At 48.2% G+C, this 21,129-nt stretch overlaps 1 protein-coding gene across 2 annotated transcripts in view; it reads left to right on the forward strand.

Annotated features, from left to right (window-relative positions):
- Nucleotides 1-18,765: 18,765 nt before the first annotated feature.
- Nucleotides 18,766-21,129, forward strand: part of GPC3 (glypican 3) — a 146,158-nt gene continuing 143,794 nt past the window's right edge. For both annotated transcript variants that reach the window (XM_071569267.1, XM_071569268.1), the window contains exon 1: nucleotides 18,766-19,047. In XM_071569267.1, the coding sequence (XP_071425368.1) occupies nucleotides 18,888-19,047 (160 nt within the window). In that variant the 5' untranslated portion in view covers nucleotides 18,766-18,887. The remainder of the gene's footprint in view (nucleotides 19,048-21,129) is intronic.

Raw genomic sequence — 21,129 nt, forward strand, 5'->3', positions numbered from 1 at the left:
CACTGGAACCGTTGCTTTGTAAAGGTTAAGTTTCATCTGCAAAAGAATTTTATAAAATGTAAGGAATTGCTGTATTGAATCAAAGGGGAAGGCATCAATTATGTTTTTACATATATATATTAAAAATAATATAGAAGAGGAAATTGGAAATTGTTATTTTGTTGCTCTGGTGATACAGAGCTGGAGTAAAGTGAACTTTTTTTAACTATTATTTTTAATGGAGATAGTCTCTGGTGCCAAGTGCCATCCTTGTGCTGTTCTCTGCCGGAGGAAGCACCAAGCTTGGTTCCCTGGTGGGTACCCTGCAGCAACAGCAAATGGCTGGCAGGACAGATTGAAAGCTTCAAAGAAGTAACAAATCTCTTGGGACTTCAAAGGCCACTCTTTGTCAGCCAGCCTGCCTGCCTGCTCAGAGCTTCGTTGCAGTAATGAAAAGAAAATTAAGATCTTCCTGCCCTAAACCCGCAGTCCCCTTCCCTCCAAAGCCAGACCACTCCTCTGTACATTATCAGCACAGCCCGGAGCACTCCCTCCTTCCCGCACCCAGCAGCGCTGCAGATGCCCATTAGTGCTTTAACAAACACCAGTTTTTTAAGTAGCACTGGATCCCAGAATGTCCACTTGTATTCATTTTAGTGCTCTAGATGGGCACTTAAATCTCTGAAAGTGGCTTGAAAATTCCAGCCCGTGCTGAGGTTGTGGCTGCATTTGCAGCTTTCCAACTGGCATGTGGGAGGAATTGGGGACTGATAGGGAAGCACTGTCCCAGGAGACAGTAGGTTTGTCCTGCCCATGCTGTCTGGACATTTGTCTTCCCTCAGAGAGGCTGCAGGACTGGCCAATGTGGCTTCTCACTTTCTAATTTTCCTGTTCTTTTTCTCTTACTAAAAGAGTCCTTTGTGCTGACAGAAATGTACTGGTTTCACTGCTGAAAAATCTGGATTTGCACTGGTACAGAAGAAAAATTATACTGAAAGATGGGAAAAGAATTTAGTCTTTGCTCTCTCAATCTGAGCTTATTCAAACCCCCAAATCCTTGTTTCCTTGAAGGAGCAATTTCTGTGGAAACAAAATGGTGATGATGATGAAAACCTTATAAAACCTTATAAATTGACCCTATGGCAAAGAATGTTGAGCCTTATCCTTCAATCTAAGAGAAACATATGAGAAAGTTTAATTGATTAAAAATATTCTAGTTTTCTTTACCATGATATGTTATGGAAAGAAGCATGAGATGGCTGCTCACCCTCTGTTTTGGGGAGACTTCATAGGAAGTGCTTCACCTGCAGTAAAAGAAGAAGAAAACAAATTTAACAGAATTAGGACTGCAGAGTGTGATTCTTCCACCACTGATCCCGTGTGTCATTGCTCCTTCCTGTGCAATTCTCTTAGTGCAGTAAATATGGCAAATACCATTGTATTAACCCTGGTCGCTGCATTGCCTTGGCTTTGCTGATGGGCTGTTCCTGTGGCAGCTGTGTCATAAACAGACATGCTCAGAATTATTTTTATGTACCAAAAGTCTCTTTTACCCAGTTATGCCTCACTCTCCAGCTAAAACTTGGGCCTGGCTTGTTTTAGGAGGTGATGACAAGCAGATAAAGTGGAATTAGAGCCTCCGCTCGCTGCGGGCAGAGCTGCAGTGCTGCCTTTCGTAGTTTCTCACTCGGGGCAGTTTGCATTGCAGTGCTGTCACTCCAGCTGCTGGAAGGTTGTTTGCAGAAGACTGGGATTAGCAGGTCTCAGAACTTTTCAGATGTGGACTTGAACCTGTATGAGCACCCTGCTCTGTGGACTGACACCTCCTTGTGCAGCTGCTCTGCCCAAGGTGCCCCAGAAAGCAATGCCTGTCAGACCTGCTGCTGTGAGAAACCAGGTTAGAAAGTAAGTGTTGGGGTGAGACTGCTGCTGCTTGTCCAGGCTGTAAAAAAATCCATGAGCACCATCTAGACTGATGCTTTTCATTGTGTTTCCCCTCATTTTCTGTTGGGCTGTCACAAATCTGCCAGGGGGAGGCTTTGAAGCTGCACGAGTGAGATTGAGATGGGATGAGTTGTTGGTGCTTGGCTGTGCCAACTGCAATTGAGGAGCTTTGCAAACAGAAGCATTAGATGAAGGTGCTTGGAAAAAGTGGGAAAATGGCTCACCTGCGACTCTGCATTAGCCTGTGGTGCTCAGCTGGCACATGTTGGAGTGATGGCACAAGACCTCAGGGACTCTCCTGTCTTTGCTGGTGAGGGGGTCAGAAAAACTGCTTCTGTGTTGGGCAGAATTTGCCTTGTTTCAGCTTCCTGCTGTGGGGTCCTGTTCTAGTTTTTCCATGCCACTTAGAAGATATTGGTGAGGACAATCAGACCTGTTTTGCATGTGTCCCATCAGAAGCTGGGGCTGCTGGCACTGTGGATGTCCAGGCTGTTGGTGTGATGTGCAGGGATGTTCTCTCCCTGGGTTTTGGGTTCCTGAAATCCTCAGGCAGGAGCTGCTGTGCTGTGTCCTGTCTGCATGTCGAGGGATTGTGTCTGAGCCATGATGCAGCTGTGACTCACTGCTCATGTCTGGGCTGGCTATGGGTAGCCTTGGCTCCTGGTCTGCAGCATCACCTGCTGCCCCTTGAGTTACTGTCCTGGCTGTTAAAATGCAGTCAGTGCACTCTGCTCCTTCGTGAGCCCTGTCTTGCATCACAGCTGATTTTTGGAAGATTTGTGCACATCGCTGATTTAGAAAAAAGAGTTGGTTGGGTGGGAAAGGTATGGCTATCTCAGCTCTGTTACTCAGCTTGGTTTTATTTATTCTGGATCATGCTGATTCTGGGTAAATCTTTTATTCCCTGTCATGATAAGCTGCCCAGAAAGCACTGTATGTGATGTGGGTGCAGCTGCCTTTCTGAGCCAAGCCTGCACCATCGTGGAAAGTGTTGGAGCTGTTCAAGAAAACGTTCTTACTGTTCTGCCCATAAACTGAAAGCAAATGGGAATTTTCCTCGTTTTAGTGGCTGGAGCCCCGTGCTCTGCCTCCACTGAGGGCTTGCCTTGACTTTGTGCCACCATCCCCTGTGCCAGTGCTGTGGGACCAGCTCAGCCATAGGAGTAGGTGCTGCAGCCTCGGTGCTGTGCTGGACACCCAGGGGCTCTGTTGGGGCACTTGTGGCTCTCTGGGAATTGTCAGGCCAGTAAAAGTGGGTGCTTTGCATATGGGAAGGGAAATAGGCACAAAAATGAGTGAGAAAAAGCTGTGTGTGACTGGGCTGAGAGAGATTTGCTTCAAAGGGCTCCTGACCCCCGCCCTGGTATATTGGTGGACAGTTTTAGTCCAAAATCATCAGATTCCTGGTTTTCCATTCACCACATGAGGGCAGACTGTTTCTAAATAAAATACAGTGTAAAATCTTCAGCTCAGTGGATAAATTCCCCAGCCCAAGCAGCCCTCTGGCTCGGAGAGGGCTTGCTGGCGCAGCCCCCTCCAGATTTTGACCCCAAAAACCAAGGGGAATGTGGCAAATGAGGATGTACATGCCCACAGCCTGGATGTGCAGAATCCACCTGAGTACCATCATCCCCCATGCCCAGGACAACCCTTCAGTGTCTGTTATAACAATCTCACTGCTTTGTTATTCCTCTGGGCAAACTCCATTTACTCTAATGGCATTATTAGCTCTGCATAATAGATGTCTTTTCTCATCATGCTGCTGCCCCTCCAGCTGCAGGTTAGTGGTGTTTGCTCGCCCTGGTACCTGCATCCCCCTGAGTGCAGAGATGCTCTCAGCAGCATCACAGTGCTGTCAACCAGCACCATGGGGATTTAGCACCGTGGTCTCACCTGACTTCACAGCTTCTGCCTGCCAGCTGTGATGTAAGTTAACACAGCTTACAGTAGTTTTAAATAAGTTCTGTTACTTGGAATTTGTCTGATAGTGGTTAATGCTGCCTCTGACTCAAGTTTATGCCTCTCCTTTTTTTCTTTGTATGTACATGTAGCAGCAAATGCCCGGTGGGAATATGGAGTTTTAAGGAAAAAACAATATGGGATTGTCAGCGTAGCAAATAATACTCATGGGTTTATGAGCCATGGCCTTAAAACCAAAGCAAGGACACTCAGGGTGTTAAAGAAGGATGCTGAAGGCTTTGTGGTGGGTACCTTGTGCAGGAAGGTGGGACAGAGGCAGCCCCAAGAGTGGCTGTAAGGAAAGTCCTCTGAGATGTTCCTCTCCAAAGCCCTCTTCAGCTGCACTAACAAAATGTTTCACTCTCATGGACAGCATCAGCAGGCAGCTGCAGCTTATGGGTCTGAGGAAATCCTTCAGCTCGCAGTCCACTGTTAGCATAGCAAATGTCTGCTAACATGTTATTAGAAGTGACAGAACAACAAGAAATGAGGATAAAACCCAAGCCTCATGGCAAAGCAATGTGATTGCTGGTGGGGAAAAGCCTACCAGATGTTATTAATCTTTAGGTGTCAGACATATCATGCAATAAAACACAAGTCTTGCTTATCTTGAGAGCAATACAGTCAGGAGACGTGATGGGAAACCCCCTCAGTGTGGCTCTGTCCTGCTTGCCAGGGTCTCTAATAAATCTCTTTTCTTTTCCTGGTGTTTCAAAACTTTACTTGGAAACACCCCCCATCAAAACAAAAAACCCCAAAACCCACAAAAGAACAACACAAACAATACCCCCAAACCCCAGAAGTGGCTGCTGAGAGAAGTGTCTAAGATGTTGATGTTGGGAGCCTCGACTGTCCTTCTCTATGAGTGAATTTGTGCCCTCCTGCTGTTTGAAACTCAATTTCTGCCCAAGCCCTGCCTGCCCTCGTGGCTGTGCCTGCAGAGCTGCAGGCACGAGTGGATTTAAATCAATGTAGATTGTTCCAGACAACTCCTCCTAGATATGCTTCTGCTTTGCTTGCTCTCTCAAATAATTTTTCATGTCCTCCTGTGTAAAGCATTTGGGAGGACACCTTGGCTCCATTTAAAGTTTTTATTAGTGTCTTCAATCTGGTTGAGCTGTTGCAGCTCTGTGGGAGAAACATGTCCATGGCCTCAGCCATATCCTGGGTGGAGAATGGGGTAGGTAAACAAAACCTGCACTCCTGGCATTCTGTGATCTTGTTCATCCTCACCTAGTCTGACCTTCTCTAGCCTGGATCTCTCTGCAGTTATGCCAACATGACTCCTGATCCAAGGCAAGTAAATTCTGGGACTGAGGCAGCCAGGGCCAGAGGGAATTCTGGTCCCTTGCCCTGACCACTGTCAAATTTCTCCTTTCTGCATTTTTAAAAGTGATTTTTTTTTCCATCTAGAGTGACATAAATAATTGCTGCTGAATTGCTGGGATTTTTCCAGGATGGAAAGAAATGGTTCCCTTGGTTGTTTTGCTCTCACTGCTGAGTATGATGAGTTGAAGTGCAGAACAGCAGCTGGTGAGGGAGATGGCTAGGTGGGTGATTGTTGCCTCATGGATGTGCTCACTTGGCCCTAGTGGGGACAGAAATGTTATTTATCTTTGGAAGTGGTGCTTCTCCTCTCCTGTCACTCTCCTGTGGCTTAACAGGAGTACACAACAGACAGGTAATCGCGGAGTTTAAGAATGGAATTTGGAAAACTACCCCCTCCACAAGAGTTGCTACCCTGCTTGTAATGAGGGAGTAAGAAAAGGCATTGCTCTATGGGGTGTTATCAGCTGTTGAGGTAAAGCCTTTACTCCATCAGGTCACCTGCCAGAGTGTTTTTGGTGGTCTCAGTGTCTGGACCAGGACCTGCCAAGTGGTGTGTAAACACATGGTTGGTTTGCTATCAGTGTCTGCTGGCAGGACTGGAGCTGGCCAAGGGAATTCCTCACTCTTTCTGGCTGCTAATGACACAATGGGTTAAAGTAGTACTTCAAAGGAAGACTCCCTCTGATCCCAAATCCTGGTTATCCCCCCACCTAGAAAACATGGAGCACTAATTTGAAAAACTGTTCCCACAGTGAATATACTCCTCTGCTAAATATGTACCAGCAGCCACAGGAATGAGCTAGTTGGATGAAAAAAACACCCCAGAACTGGTGGGTGTTAGCCCCTGCTTGCTGCTGGTATTGTACTGGTCCCAGAATTTATGGGATAACGGCAGCATTTCCACTGTTTCTTGGTACTGGCCCTGTGGGCTATTTTCCTGCAATTCTTTGATGTCACTGTGTCAGGGTCTCTGACCCAATGCCAAGCCCAAATCCAAGGAAATCCAGAGCAAATCTCTTTGCAGAGCTGTATAAGATTGGTAGAAGTGAAGGAACGCTTTCCAGCTGCTCTGCAGGGGAATCCAGCCCCCTGGAAAATGCAGGGGCTGAATATGAACAAGAAATTTCCAACTGACTTCAGCTAGGCCAAGATTTGGGTTGGGTTTAAAAGCTCAAAGTGCTGGTGCTGAGCCCAGCTCCACTGCCTCATTTCCAGCACTGAAACCTGAGGAATAATTTTTACTTAGTAGAGTTTAGCGTACTAGTTTTGTTGCCTGTCAGTTCTGCTGCTGTGGTTGCCACAGTTGAAGTGCCATTGGATGCTGCACAGGATGTTTGAGCCACTCCCTTGGCACAGGTTGTCCCAGCTCACACCCCCTTCATGTGGGTGGTGGCTAACAGGTAACATGCTGGTTTTCCCACCCCAGCTCCCTGCCCAACCAAGTATTTGGGTATGGAAACAAACCCGCATTTCTTTTTCCTAGTTTGGGATCGCTGGTGACTTCTCTGGGTTCCTCTCTGTGGCTCTGGTACCAGTCTGATTGTGGGCTCAGCTTAGGATGCTCAGGCTGATGCCAAGCACCAGGACCTGCTGTGCTGCCTGCAATGCTCTCCTACTCTTCGGATCACCCTTAAAATACCCACAATTAAATTTTAAGACTCAGCACTTCTCTGAGTCTAACCCTGGGAACACAAAAGGCTCCTCCAGAGCAGCATAAAATGTCCAAGAAGACAAACCACCTGACCTACACACTTTTTAAAAAAACTCTGTAGATGTATGACTGTGAGGAGGGTAAAACGAAGCTGGGTTCCTTATTTATTGCTTTCCAAACAAGCCAGGATTGCTAACATGCTGTCCATTGATGCTTGGCTTTAATAACCATTTTTTAACATCACCCCATAATGGTTAAATACAGTAACTTCCCTTCAGATCAAAAAATCTATGGCACTGATGTCCTTGAGTACTTTGGGATTTGGCCTGTGTTCAGACCAATTCATAAAACACAGCTCAGAAGCTCACTCAGTGCCAAGTCTGTGATGCTTCAGTTTGTTCTGTGATTCTGTTTTAGCCAAGATGGTAGAAGTGATTTGACAACTTCTTGCAATGCTGTGTTGCTGGGAATGAGCTGCTGCCAAGGTTGGTGCCTCTCAGGGTCATGGGAGGCACAAGGGGAGCCTTGGGTACATCTTGGACTCAGTTGTGCAAATGGGGTGAGCTGCCCAGCCCTACTCCTGGCTGGGACTGAGTGGTGCACAGGGGTTTGGGTGTCTTGCCCAAAATTCACTGTTATTTGCTTTTTTCTTCCAGGCTGTTTTTGGCTGCTACACTTGCTGCCTGTGGCTGTTTGTGTGTTGGAGAAGCCGTGAATGGCAAAGCTCCTGCTGGGATCCCCATCTGTGTGCTGAGCTGTGGAAGCCTCTTGCTTTCTAGCTCTGTCACCTTCTGTGGGGTCTCACCTTGCTTCCACCATCCTTGTGACATGGGGAGATGTTTCACTTAGACCAGACCAAGATCACGACAGTTTTTAGGTGAGGACATCAGCTTGATTTGTAATGAGAGGAAGCAAAAGGTGAAATTCTTGAATAAATCTTTGTAAGACTTCAGACCTGGAATTAAATACTGAGCAAGCCTTGGTTTGCTTTGCTTTATCACACTGAGGCTCTTGCAAATCATAAGGGATGGTCTAAGGTCTCCATAGTAGTTACAGTCTCTTCCTCTGGAAAGGCTGTGAGTGATGCATGTGTGGACTGCAGCAATCAGAAGGATATAGATACGGCAATCCTGAGCTGGCACGCTGCAGTCGTGAGCTCTGCATCCTTGAAATACATCTGCCCAGAGCAGGGCATGATCCTGTTGTGTTCCAGCCTGGACAGCTGCTCTCTTTAACTCAAACCACAAAACTCAGTATGATTTTCTCCAACACCCAGTGTGGTGTTACACCACCACATTCTTAAAAGCTGCAAATGGGGTTAATTTAATCATTATTCTATGTTTCCACAACAGATGTTGACATTTCATTATTGTCCCAGAATTAAATGTCAAGTTATTCCTGTTCAAAACTACCATTGGAACGTTCAGGGATTCCATCTGCAGCTGTATTTGGAGCCTACCTGCCTGCTAAGCCAGCATTTCCAAGCAGGTTTGTATATAGGCTGTGGTGAATTCACATGTGTACCAGGGAGCTGCCTGGGTTAATTAATTCCCTTTCCACACATTATAACCTATAGAAGCAGGGCAGCTGGAGGGGGAGATTTTCTCTGAAGAGTTCAGTAATTTTGCACATCATGGGACCAACTTTCAGATTTCTGCTGTTTTTGCAACCTGGAAACCAGAAGCAGCATTCAAGAACAAGCTGATGGGGGATGTGAGTGGTGCGAACAGGACAGGTACATGATTAATCTGTAGCAATTCATAACTCAAAATCCAACACAGAAACACTGGCACAGCTTTTAATTTTGTGCTTCTCACTCCTCGTGTTGTTTTAATATCTATGTCTCTGAAGCCACACTTTCTGTGCTCTCAGTGGCTATTGAAGCTCTTTGCTTTCATTTGAGGGGTCAGGTAAATATCTCCATGCGTCACTGAGCTGATACATGTGCCACGTGCTCAGCATTTGCCCTCTGATGCTGAGTGCCACAAACCATCTCACCAGAGGAAACTCTTCTTTGCTCAGCTGTGGAATATTGGTTTTGAGCATCTTGTCCTGCTGCCTGGCGAGGAGTAAAGTCCTGGTGAGGGATCTGGAGGAAAGACAGCAGGGATGAAGGGAGTTTCTTCTCATGGTGCAGCCCCTGACTTGCTGAGCCCCTGGCATCGTGCTGGTGACAGAAGAGCTATGCTGGGTGGATTCAGGTGTCCCCAGCGATGGCACAGCTGAGGATTTAGGGGAACCCAAGATGCAGATTATGTCGATGCCATGCCTGACAGCCTTAGCTGCTGTGAGTGTGTATAGCTTGAGATTTGAGAACCTAAAAGACAAAGGAATATCCTGCCAGGGTTATCAGCTTTATGCATCCTGTGCCTCTCTGGGGAGAAACCCTGCACCCAGAGAGGCAGCAGAAGCATGGCTAGAGCCACTGATTTGCAGGACGTGCAGCAGAGGAAGGAGGGTTGTGTTTTGGAGCAGAGGATGCTGAGGAATGGAGGGAAGGCAAACCCCAGGGTCTCCATCTTGTAACATTTTCAGATTGAATCCAGATGCCTCCAGACCAACACAGGTGGGTGAAGGGCAGAGGCAACGGGAGGCAATTTGAAACTGTGGTGTACAGAAAACAGATAATCCTCTCCATGCCTCTGATCTGAGAAATTATGGATTAATGTCTCCTCAAAAAAAGGCCTCAAGTATTTCCAGAAAAAACAAAAACCTCCTTGCCCAGTCTCAGCCCAGCAGTGCCATCAAATTGCAGCTTGGGCAGCTCACACCTGCCATGGTCTGGGCCCCAGAGCCGTCTTTTAAGTAATAAAGCAGAAAATGTCCCTATTTTTTTTTGGTGGCAGCTTGCAGGAAGAGTGCCACCTTCAGCCCTATGAGGCATTGTTGAGATCATCAATCAGAAGCACAGAGAGTCCCTATTTCTGGATAGTCTGAAAATGAACAAAGAAGGGTAATAAGAATTAATTTGAGGAGGTTTTATTATTGTTACATTTAGTGGTAGGGTTGTCTCCTTAATGCTTTATATGTTTTTTCCACACTAGATAGGTGAGCTTATATTACAATGTAAAAAGCTATTAGTTTCCTCAAAAGATTGTCGATTTTCTTTCCAAATTACTAAATTACATTTTCTATTTTATGGGAATGCTCTTTCATTTGTGCAAAATCCTGCGCTCAGATGGTTAGGCCAATCTCATCATGCAAGACTATTAGACAAACTAATTGGATCTGTCTTACTTGTACATTTCTATCAGGAATATCTAATAAATGTGGGAATCCATTTGGAAATTAAGACAGCATCTTCATATTTTTGGACCTTGGAGATTTCTGGTGTTGCAGCTGCAGCCTGATCACAGCCAGCGGGAATTAGCTGCTTTCCTGTTGGCAGCTTTGTTAAACCCTTTTTCCAAGGTATGAACCTGACCATCTTCATAATTGTCACAAGTTGCTAAAGAATGCAGTTTCCCTGTGGTATTTAATCGATGCTAATCCCAGGAAGATGCAGGGACATCTCTCGCACGGTCCATTTGGGCTGTCATCGAGGTGGGGTGAGGGTGACCTCAGTGCTATAACTGCTGATCCTCTTCAGAGTACTTATGAATTTATCTTCTCACTGTCCTGGTAAAGCAGAGGAAAACCATTATCCCCATGTTGCAAATGGAGAGGTGTGGGAGCGAGGCAGTGAAGGAGCTCCCAAGGTTGTCTGGTCTGAAGGCATTTGAGTGGAGTTTCCACACTCTAATCCCAGCACGTTCACCTCTGCTTGGTCTTCCTTCCTGCATGGCCAACATTTAACAGACTGGTACAAGATTATCAGTGACTCCTTTTGTACTGAAGTTTTTATCTTCTAAGACTCCTGCCTGGATTTAGCCAGGGGTTTGCACCCAGGGCTGCTTTTAGTGGGATTGCTTTGCAGTTTAGAGTTAAATAATTTTGTGGAAGGGGTCCCAAAAGGTCAGATGTTCCTGGCCTATGTGCAGGGCATTAGAGATGTGCTGGTGGCAGGGCCCAGGACCTCTCTGTAGCAGGAATTCTATCCTATCACCATGTCCTGTGAGTGAGGATAGGTTTGTGTTCCCTTGGCACTTGGTAATGCCTTGTCTGGCGGAAAGTCTGCAAAACAGAGTAAATCTTTTATGCATTTGCAAGATGCTTGTGTTGGTTCAATGCTTTGTATCATGCAAAAATGAGGTAATTTTTGCTTTTAAACTGAATACACTTTCTTGCTGAATCAGTCTTGCTTTCCAGGGGAAGCTAAACGAAAGCCACCCACACTCACCCTGCAAGTACTAAATACTGCTGACCAACAGCAACTCTCACGTGTGAGAGCAGTTTCTAGCTGAGCCAAACCTCTTTCTCCTAAGATCTTTCTTCTTACTCTTGCCCAGTTCACAAATAGGGACAAATCCCTGAAAGGCCATGGGTAAGACCTGAGTGCTGCTTGTTGCACTCTGCCCAAATCAGCAGGAAATGTACTGCTGGCCTCAGAGAAGGTGCAGCAACAGAAAGGGGGGCAAGGGGAGGAAAAGTCACTCAGCTCTAAGCATGTATTGTTTAAATTATTCACTTTCTTCTAAAACAGCCCATTGAATAATACATTGTGGTCACTTTTATTTCTAAATGCTTGCACTTAGCCTGAGGTTAAAATGATGTCCTAAAATGCCCTTTGCACTGAGGTTCTTCTGGAGATGCCCCTCAAGCAGGGCTTTGGTCCCAGCAGCTTTTCTTCCCCAGGCTGTACCGTTCTGGGTCCTGTTTTTGGGCAGAGCCAGCTCCAAGTCAGGCCCCCCCCACCTCCTGTACCAGGAGACTGATTTCAACAACCCCAAAGCACTAAAAACAACAAGCTTGGACTTGCTTGTATTTACTTTATCCATTGCTGGCCAAGCCCTCTGAAGTAATTTGTCAACAGCTTTATTCCTTCTTCATTAATGAGAAGTTTTGACCTAATTGCACTAATCCCTAAGTTTATGGAAAACCTTTGAAGTGCCCTACACCAGAGTCACAACATGGAGCAGCGGATGGAGCACCGTGATTTGTTCTCCCTTTCCCATCCTTTCCCTGACACATGCACACACAGAGATTTCTTAATTTGAGGACAATTTCTAATTGAGACACCTGTAGCTCAAGTGGGTTTTTCAGGCTTTTTTAAAGGACAGGGGAAGTCAGGAGAAACTATCTCTGGCTCACACTTACCTGCTTCTCAATTTCTCCTTCACATTTAATAGCAATAAGATAAACCAACCCCACAAAGAACTGGTTGAGAGGTCTGGCATTTATGCATTGCATGCAGGGATGATTTAGCATTTAAAAACAAAATAAATCTCTCTATGTAAGGTGGTTCATTATTCTAACTGATCGGAAATGAGACAAATGTGAATTTCTAGTGAGGCTCCTTTAAAAACCAAACTTCCCTTCCGTTGATAAGCTGTTCTGCTCCACAGAGGGGTGAAACCTCACTGAGCATCCAGCAGGATAATTAGTTATTGTTTGGGAAATGCCTTCAAATGCACAAGTGTTAAATCTTACTGGGTTCTTATTAAATTATTTGGCTTGTGCAAGAAGGGTGCAATATTAATAGCCCTCTGAGATCTATTAATGTCCCTGCAGATGCAAGCAAGGATGCTGATATGAGAAGCCCAAGGTGTGCTGAGCTCAGTCCAGCCAGCCAGGAGAAGTGCTCAGATGGCTTCCTGTGCAGCTGCTGCTGGCATCACCTCTGGAAGGGTCAGGCCATGAATGCAGCAATAAAAAATAATCAGTGGAAGGTCATGGTCTCCCAGTGTGATGGCCTGACGGAGGGACAAAGGACGAGGAAGCTGCTGATGGCAAGGGGCAGCTCAACACACCTTGAGGCACCCTCCTGGGCAGAGAGGGGCTCTGGGACACAGCCAGCCATGCTCAGCACAGGCATCATGTCTGTGCTGGGAGACCTGGAGCAAGAAAAACCCAAACAGGCCAAAAGAGCCTCTGGGAACAGATGTCTGCAGCAGAGAGGCAGATCTGTGCTGTGCCCCATTGTGAGCAGAACATGCAGCTGAGGAATGTCATGGAACATCCCTTCTGCAGGGTGAGGTTCACAGCAACCCCAGCGGGCTGGTGAGAACTGGGAGAAAGCAGCTGTAAGAACAGAAACTCTTTGGTTTTCAATTTTTTTCTCCTTGCCATTGTGTGCTGTGACCTTTCCCTAATGAGAGAGAAGAAGCCTGAGAGGGAGGGGGAGGAAGAAGGTGCTGGTGGGGGTGTAGCAAGTAGCAGAGGTGTTTCCGTGCTGCTGCACAGTGGCTGAACACTGCAGTAGCCCACTGCCAGCCACAGAGCCACCCTGCCCTTGACAGAGACTCTTCATGCTGCTTCACAGTCCTTTGTTCCAAGTCTCCTCCTTTGCCAGGGCTTGAGGCTCACTGGGACTGCTCCAAATCCACTGGCTCCAACAAAGACTCCTGATCTGTGTCGGTGAGGGAGAGGAACACTGTGTCCCTACAATTTCTTGAATTATTTGGTATAAAAGCTGACACTGGGTCACCCATCTGCTCTTTTACCCACAAAGTGGCATTTGAGGAGCAGTCTAACACTTCTGATATCTTTGGAGCTGCCTCATTACCATGCGACTGGAGACAGCTTCTGCATGAGCCCAGCAGAAATAGTCCCCTATTATATCTTTTCCCAGAGTTTTTGCATATAATATTAAGCATTACAGTAATTTACTAAGGCATAAATCAAGTTTTACTATGGTGCCACTGCACAGGAAAAAAAGCACTCCTGGAAAGGCACCTGAATGCATCGTGGCCTCCTTTATAGCAGGAGCAATTTATATATTCAATGTAATTTCTGTTAGTTCTGCTGTAAATCCCATATCAAAGCTGTGTGCTCTCTACATGGTACAATGGGGATTTCATCAGTGTGTGCAGCCCCACAACTCCTGCTTGGACTGCCTGTTCTGCAAAGGTGCAGCCTTGCTCTGCCCTTTGTGCACTGTGCACCATGTCACCTGTTGCTCCAGCACTCACAGAGTTTATGCTGTGCTGTTGAAGCTGTGCAGGGAATTGGGAGTGTGGCATCTCTGTGGAGTTAAATCCAGAGTGCCTGCCGTGCTTGCCCCAAAGCTGTCAGTCTGCTCACACTGTGCAGGGCTGGTTCACAGCAGTGCCCTGTGATTTTACATCCCAGCTCTCTGTGAGAGTGGGATGCCCATAGTGTGACAGCCCTGGGCTGGTAATTGTCAGCAGCACTTCATTTCCATAGGTGAATGCTCTGGGTTGATCCCTTCAGGGCTGGCTCCTGGCAGTGTCTCTTCTGTTGATTAATCACCAGAAGATGATAAATGAAAATACCAGCTTGAGAAATGTCTGCTCTGTGCTCCCAGTAGAGGCAGCAGTGCATGGTGAATAGTTTTCTCCCATCTCTTCTGCTTTGATTTCCTCTACAGAGCTGTGTCTCAAGTGATTGTCTTTCACTCAGGAGCTTTGCCAGTGTTCAGCCCCACTCGCTGGGTGCTGGAGAAGAGATGAGTGTTGCAGCTTGGGCAGTGGTGAGGAGTGCTCTGAGCATTCTTCCTCCCTGTCAGCTGCACCCCATGACCAGCGTGGCCCAAACTCCATCACAGTGTGTGTTTCATCCTTTCATGCTGTGGTTTGGGTCCTCCAGAGATGGGTGCGTGTGTGGAGGAGCTTTTGAGCTACGTTGACTGTGTCTGTGCGTTTTTAATTTTATAAAGGATGCAAATCCCTTCAGGTAACTGCATGGTTAGCTGTTCAGCCAGCTGTCCCCTGAAAAATGTGAATCTTATCCACAGTTAAGAGCTGGTCTGGAAAAGTTTGGATCTGGCTGGGATTTTATCCCATGAAATATTCTGCCATCACAGTAAGTTTTGTGTCCTTTATGGAGACTTTACAAAGACTTTTCAAACTCTTTGTAAAAGATGGGGAGATCCCTAGGACTGGGGTGCAGAGGTTTTCCAAGGCCTGGGGAGGCACTTCTGATGTAAGTATGAGCAGAAACTCGTACATACTTGCAAAAGAAGTTCCAGTTCTGAAGTATCTCATTTTTGAACAGGGAAAGTGATTTGTCTGTGTGTTCTTGATGTACAGTCCTATTGGCATCTGCAGTGTCTTTAAGTGATGTATCTCTCTGAAGGCTTCACTGCTTCTGCTGTGTGATCTGCTCCCAACAAACTCCAGAGAGCAAGTGATTTATCAGCCACTGCATTTTAGGGTGAGGAAGAGGCTAATGCTTTATGGATCTATCAGCATTCCTGTATGGCACACGGAATACAATATCCTGCCAAAGCAGGGAGGGATGTCTGCTACCTGACAATCCATCATTTCTCCCAGTGCCCCATGGCAAATGCACTTTTCTTTTTTCCATCAGGCTATGTGCGAGCACTGTTATATAGTGAAGAGCTTCTCCCTTCTCCTCCACAAATGGTTATGAAAGCCTGAAAAGGCAACTTCTGTGAGGTGCAGAATAAGATAGGAAGGGTCATTTTGGCAGGGAGAAGCCATCATTGCCTGCAGCTCCTGATTCCAGCAGTACACGTGAGATCTCAAACAATGCAGTTGGGCCATAGACAGCACAAAAGGATCACAAAAGGGATGAGAAATCCAGGCCAAACCTGCCCTTGTAGACTGTCAGGTATGTGCCAAAACCACACAGATGTGTCAACAAATGTTTCAGATTTTTTCTTTTCTGCCCTGTCCCACAGTGATTTCCTCTGTTATAGGCATGGCTCAGCTGACCTTGTCCCCATGGAACTCATACATCCATCCACAGAGTAAGTGAAATATGTTTATAACCTGGTGAGCATCTACTGGGGAGCATGAATCCCTCTCCTACATCTCTCCTTGGTATTTTAATTGATTCAGGGTTTTCCCAGTGGAGAACTTCATAAGAGCATTTGATAAAATCAGCTGCACACGATCCTGCCTCTCATTACTTACAGGCTTGAGGCAGGTAGATGATTAAGTGAATTTTTTACGGTGTGAGCAGTTGTAACAAGGGAAATTATCATCCTGGATATGAGACAATGACTTGGCTCTTAGTACATCTGCTGGCAGACAACTAACCCAGTGACTTTGCCTCTGATCTTGGAGCAAGTTGTCTACTTTCTCCTCCAGGACAAATCTGCTTTTGCTACCCTTACACATTAAAAGAATAGGTCATAAGGATGTGCAGTGCTCAAGAAAATAGCTTCAGACTTTCTTGGGGCGGTTGCAGTCCTGGTGGAAGTCAGAGAGTCTTCAGTTATCACCTTGGGAATGCTTCTGTGAGCACTGGGGTGGAGATCATCCTTTGGGTTTGGGGCTGGAGGTGCTACAGAACATGACAGTGTTGGTCCATGGATCAGATGGGATTCAAGCCTTATCTCCATTTAGCCGCATCCTAGAGTTTAGTACCCCAGGGAAAGTCAGTAACGCTGGAGTGAAAACTGGGAGAAATGAGTGAAAATCACTGACTTCATTAAGGGAAGTCTCCAGTTAAAATGTGAGTTCTTTTTTTTTTTCTGACAGCCAGCACACTTCTGGTATAAGCCAAAATAGTGACTGAAAGAAAGGGCTGCCACTTGGTTTTGTGTTACATTTCCACAAGCTTTAGCTTGCTTTTGACACATCCTCTTGTTGGTAAAAAAACTTTTTGCAGCAAGTCTTTGTCAAGATAATGTCAGATCCCACTGAGAAGCCAGATCCAGTAAAGAGCAGTAATGTTGTTTCCCAATTTGTTTGAAATTTTAACACATTTCCTCATCTGAGCAGAGATACCTAAATGGCACCTATTTGGCACTGCATGTAATTCTTTGCTCTAATGGCATGCTTGACAATATCTGTGTACTTACCTGGAGCAGCAAAAGCCTCCTGTACTTAAATGAAATACACACAGCAGGTTTGAAGATGAACACAGGAGATGCTTGAATGCTTTTTAAACAACTGTAATTCAGACCATAAACATAATATAGATTGCAATAGTGTATATAAAGGAGCGCTTCAAATACCAGCCTTTGTGTTTTGCAATTCAGTCCAATTGATTCCTGTCCTAATACAAGGCTGTACCCGAAACCAAGAGTGTTGCATAAACATAACAGATCCATCATGGAATCAGTGAAGGAGATGCAGAAAAAGTATGTTACCTATCCAGTGTGACACAGCCCACATGAGCTGCAGCACATGTGCTGGTGTTCCATGGAAGGAACCAGGAGCAATGAAAATGGGGAAAGGATGACTCCTCATCTGTATCACCGAGCACATGCCTGCTCTTAGGTCTGCTGAAACCAGGCACAATTTGCAGTGTGGAGCACCTGCACCTCTAAACAAAATGAAATATCTGGATTTCTCTGAATTCCTCCAAAGCGGGACTTTTTGCTGCCTGGTTAATGGGAATTTTGTCAGTCAAGCTTACGAGACACAATAAACAGATAATAAATAGTGCAGTCTGTGGACAGCAACAGGCTCCAACAATCCATTAACCAACGAGACATGTTGCACATTCCAGCTTATTAGAATCATATCCATAATATATTCTAACAATCTCTCCCTGGCAGGCATTTTCTTAGAACAAATACACAGGTTGGACTTTCATTTTTCATCTCTCTTCAAAATTTCAGAGTGAAAAAGAGCTGGTAGCAAGCCATTAGCAATAATTTGATCCTGCATTTGCACTGGAACTTTTAAATAGATTTTTCTTCTGTTCTTCTGCTTGTGCTTGCTCCCTCGTTGTTTTTCTGTGCATTGTGCAGGCTGGGGGGGAGTAGTCAGGAGACTGCCTGGGCAGATACTGTTTTGGCAGTTTTTCATACATGGCCCCTGCTGTTTTAAATCAGAGACTATTCGGAGTTGGAAGGGACCCACAAGGATCATCGAAAGCCTTCCCTTGCCCCACCTGTTTGCTTCCCACTTTGTACAGCTGCTTGCTGAGAGATGAGAAGCATGGGTTTCTCCAGCTGAGTGTTCAGCGATGGTATTTAAGGTCTTTTGCTGGTGAGCTGGAACTGAGATGTCTTGGCCCTGGCTGATGCAGCAGTGAGGGTCCCTGTTCCTTGCTGCCCTGGAACACATGCTCTGGCCAGGCCTGTGGGACTGTGGGGGAACTCTAGCTTGGTGAGTGAGGCATTTCCAACAGCTCCACCTGGAAATTGGTGAAGAAATGACCTTGCTGGAGAAATACAACCTGGTCATGTACAGCTGACTGTTTCCAGTGCACCCCCCTGGTGACTTGCCTGGTATTCACCCAACAGCCCCCCAGACCTTAGGCACCCCTGGACTGCTGAAAGACTGGGTTATCCAGGCTCCACTGCTGCCCCAGGGCCCTGCACTCAACACCACTCTGCTCACACGGCAGAGTTGCCAGGTCAGTTCCACTCCATCCCCTCGCCTTATGGAAAGGCACTGGCGAGGCATGCGGAACTTTCCCCTCCCTTGCAGCTCAAACTGGGGGTGGCGAGGCCTTAAGAGACGCTCTGTTCCCTCGCGGCGCAGCACTATGAACTCGTGCAACACGTGCGGACGAGGGGACGCGCATTCCGCATTCCCATGCCAAATGCGCGCGTGGGGCGACGTGGGGGCCGCACCGCACAGGCAGCGGAGCGAGGGAGCGCCGGCGCATCGCTCAGCCTGGTGTGAACCGGGGCCGGGATGGGCCTGGGATCGGGGTGAGGATGGGGCTGAGATCGGGATGGAGCTGGGGCCGGGAGCGGGATGGGGCTGGGGCCGGGAGTGGGATGGGGAGGGCATCAGGGGTGCCCGCACACGTGCGGAGCGGGGCAGGTGTGGCCAATGAGCTCCGGAGCGGTGCCGCGAGCGGGGCGAGTTTGGCGGGAGCGGGGGGCGGGCACCAATCAGGTTCGGGGCCGGCCGCGGCGGGGGCCAATAAGAACGCGGTGGGCGGTGCGGTGCGCGCGGAACCGGGACGGGTGTCCTGGTGGCGCCGCGCGAGGCGCGGGCTGAGCTCCCGCTGATCCCGGTTCTGGCGCATCCCGGCACCGTGGGGATGCCCGCTGGCAGCGTGTAGAGGAGTGCCCCGGTGCCCCGAGAGGATGTCGGGGAGCGGTGGAGCGCTCCTGCTTCTGGCGGCCGCGCTGCTCAGTGCCTCGGGGACCGCGCAGTCGGCGGGGGAAGCCTCCTGCCGCCCGGTCCGCGCCGCCTTCCAGGTGCTGCAGCCGGGAGCCAAGTGGGTGCCCGAGATCCCCGTGCCAGGTGAGACTGCTCTGCCCCGTGGTGTTCTGCCGCCCGACATCCCCCCGGGGCTCGCTGTGCGACTGTGGGACGCTGCGGAGCCGGGTGCGGGCTGTCCCCTCTCCGGCCGCCTGCGGGGAGCTGCTCTCTCCCGGCGGCAGGGGCTGCCGGCGGCCGCCGGGCTCCGCGCCTCCGCGGGGATAACGGGGAGACTCCGGCTACATCCCTGGAATGGGAAGCCACTGAATGAGCGGGTCTTTATTGCGCTCGGTTTGCTCCGGTGGTCTTTCACTGAGGCAAGCTCGGGCTGTCGGGCAGAGCTTGCGGCGCTGCCCGCGGAACCAGCCGGCCCCGGCTCCGGCCCCGTCCTCTTATGCTGCTGTCGGGACTCCGGTGCGCGGTCCCCGGGAGATCGCGGTGTCCCCGCCTGCAGGCAGAGGCTCCGCACACCCGTCCCGTCTCTGGAGGTCCTGGGTCCGTCCGCTCGAGCCTCTTTTCACAGCGTGCTGCGGTGTGCCAGAGTCCGAGGGCAATCCCGCCCTGTAAAGCCGTCCCCGGAGCTTACAAACCCTCATCCCAGCCTGAGCCCGGGGGCTGCCGCAGCTCCGGAGGATGGGGCTGGAAGGCGGCAGCGCGGCGTTCCTGGAGCGGTGCGGGTGCCGTGCGGGGTGCGAGGGCATAGGGGGAGTCTGTGATGGATCTGGACGACGTGTTATTCTGCTCTGCAGTTCCCATTACAGGTGGGGCTGCCTGGGTGGTACCGCACCAAACCTCACCACCTACGCCTTGCAAGGCTGCTTTTGGTATATTTGCTTCATTCCTGTTTTAAAATGTAAGTGAAACACTTGAATTCCCTGCCTTTCAAAGGTTCTTTTGCAGCTTTTTGGGAACTGGGGAGTGTCGGCTGCTCCAGGTGGGTGGCTGTGTGCTGGGAGTGTGTGTATACAAACGGATCAGTTTTGATGGCTGCGTTACGGAGCTGCCTGGAGTGCTCGGGTGCTCTTGTGTTGGGTTCAATACACAGCGGAGAACGCCTGCCGTGAAAACCTGATGATCAAAGTACGTAAAGGAAAAGATAACAGGACAACGTGACAGGCAGGGGAGGTGCAATGAGATCAGTGCCAGCAGTAGCGGATTTTAATAACGATGTGTTGAGGTGCATTTCTTGCATTTGGTGTTGCACAGAGCAGAAACATAAGAGTTACTTCAGCAGTGATCTGCTGCAGCGCTAGAGAGGAAGGGGGCAAGCAGAGCGCTCAGGGCTGGGACTTCAGGGTGTTGTGGCTGCTGGTGCAAATCCCAAATCGTGTGGTCTGAAGGGCTGTAGCAGTGCCTCAGCTTACCAACAGCTGTGCGATCTAGAAGGAGAGTTTAGATGTAAGTCTTTGTGAGAGCGTACCTTTCCTGTCCCTTCCTGCCCTTGCACACCCTTCCTATATAATTTTTGACACTTAATGCTCCCTTTGGACTAGCTGCAGGAGCAGCATCTCTTCTCTCTCCACCCTGCAGGGCCTTGGTCTCCTGGTCAGTAAGGAAGTGATACTGAAAACACTTTCCAGTGAAATGTTTGCATGGAGAGTTGCAGGAAATGGAAAGAGCTGCTCTAATCACCGTTGAAATTACAAATTCTGATGTTTGTTTGTAATCACAGAAGCAAGGGAAGACTTTTCTTTTAAAGTCATTGAAATGATTGCCTTGATCCCTAGGTACCTTGATTGGAGTATGTTTTTACACTCCAGGGAGGTGATGGAGGGATGGGCAGGTCCCTGTTGGATGACTCCCATCAGAGGCTGTGCTATGAGTGTTGAGGGGCTGTTGGGGCTGCTGTGCTGCAATGTGGCCAGTCCCTCCCCTGAAACTGGCTGTGATTGCAGTGGGTGTTTTTGTCCTGCTATCTTCCCTTTCCAGCAGGGTTCAGGTTGCTGGAGTTGCTCAGTTATGCTGTCTCCTCTGGGGGCCCCAGCTGCATCCGTGATAATCAGAAGTAAGGAGCCCTTTGCCACTCTGCAGAGCCTGTGGGTAGCTGGATCAATATCTCGTAACAGGCCTGGTGTTTCAAGTGAATGCTTCCAGCTTGTTATGATGATAAAGTTCCCACATTTC

This window comes from Pithys albifrons, chromosome 14 (assembly GCF_047495875.1).
Source record: "Pithys albifrons albifrons isolate INPA30051 chromosome 14, PitAlb_v1, whole genome shotgun sequence".
Lineage (NCBI taxonomy): Eukaryota > Metazoa > Chordata > Aves > Passeriformes > Thamnophilidae > Pithys > Pithys albifrons.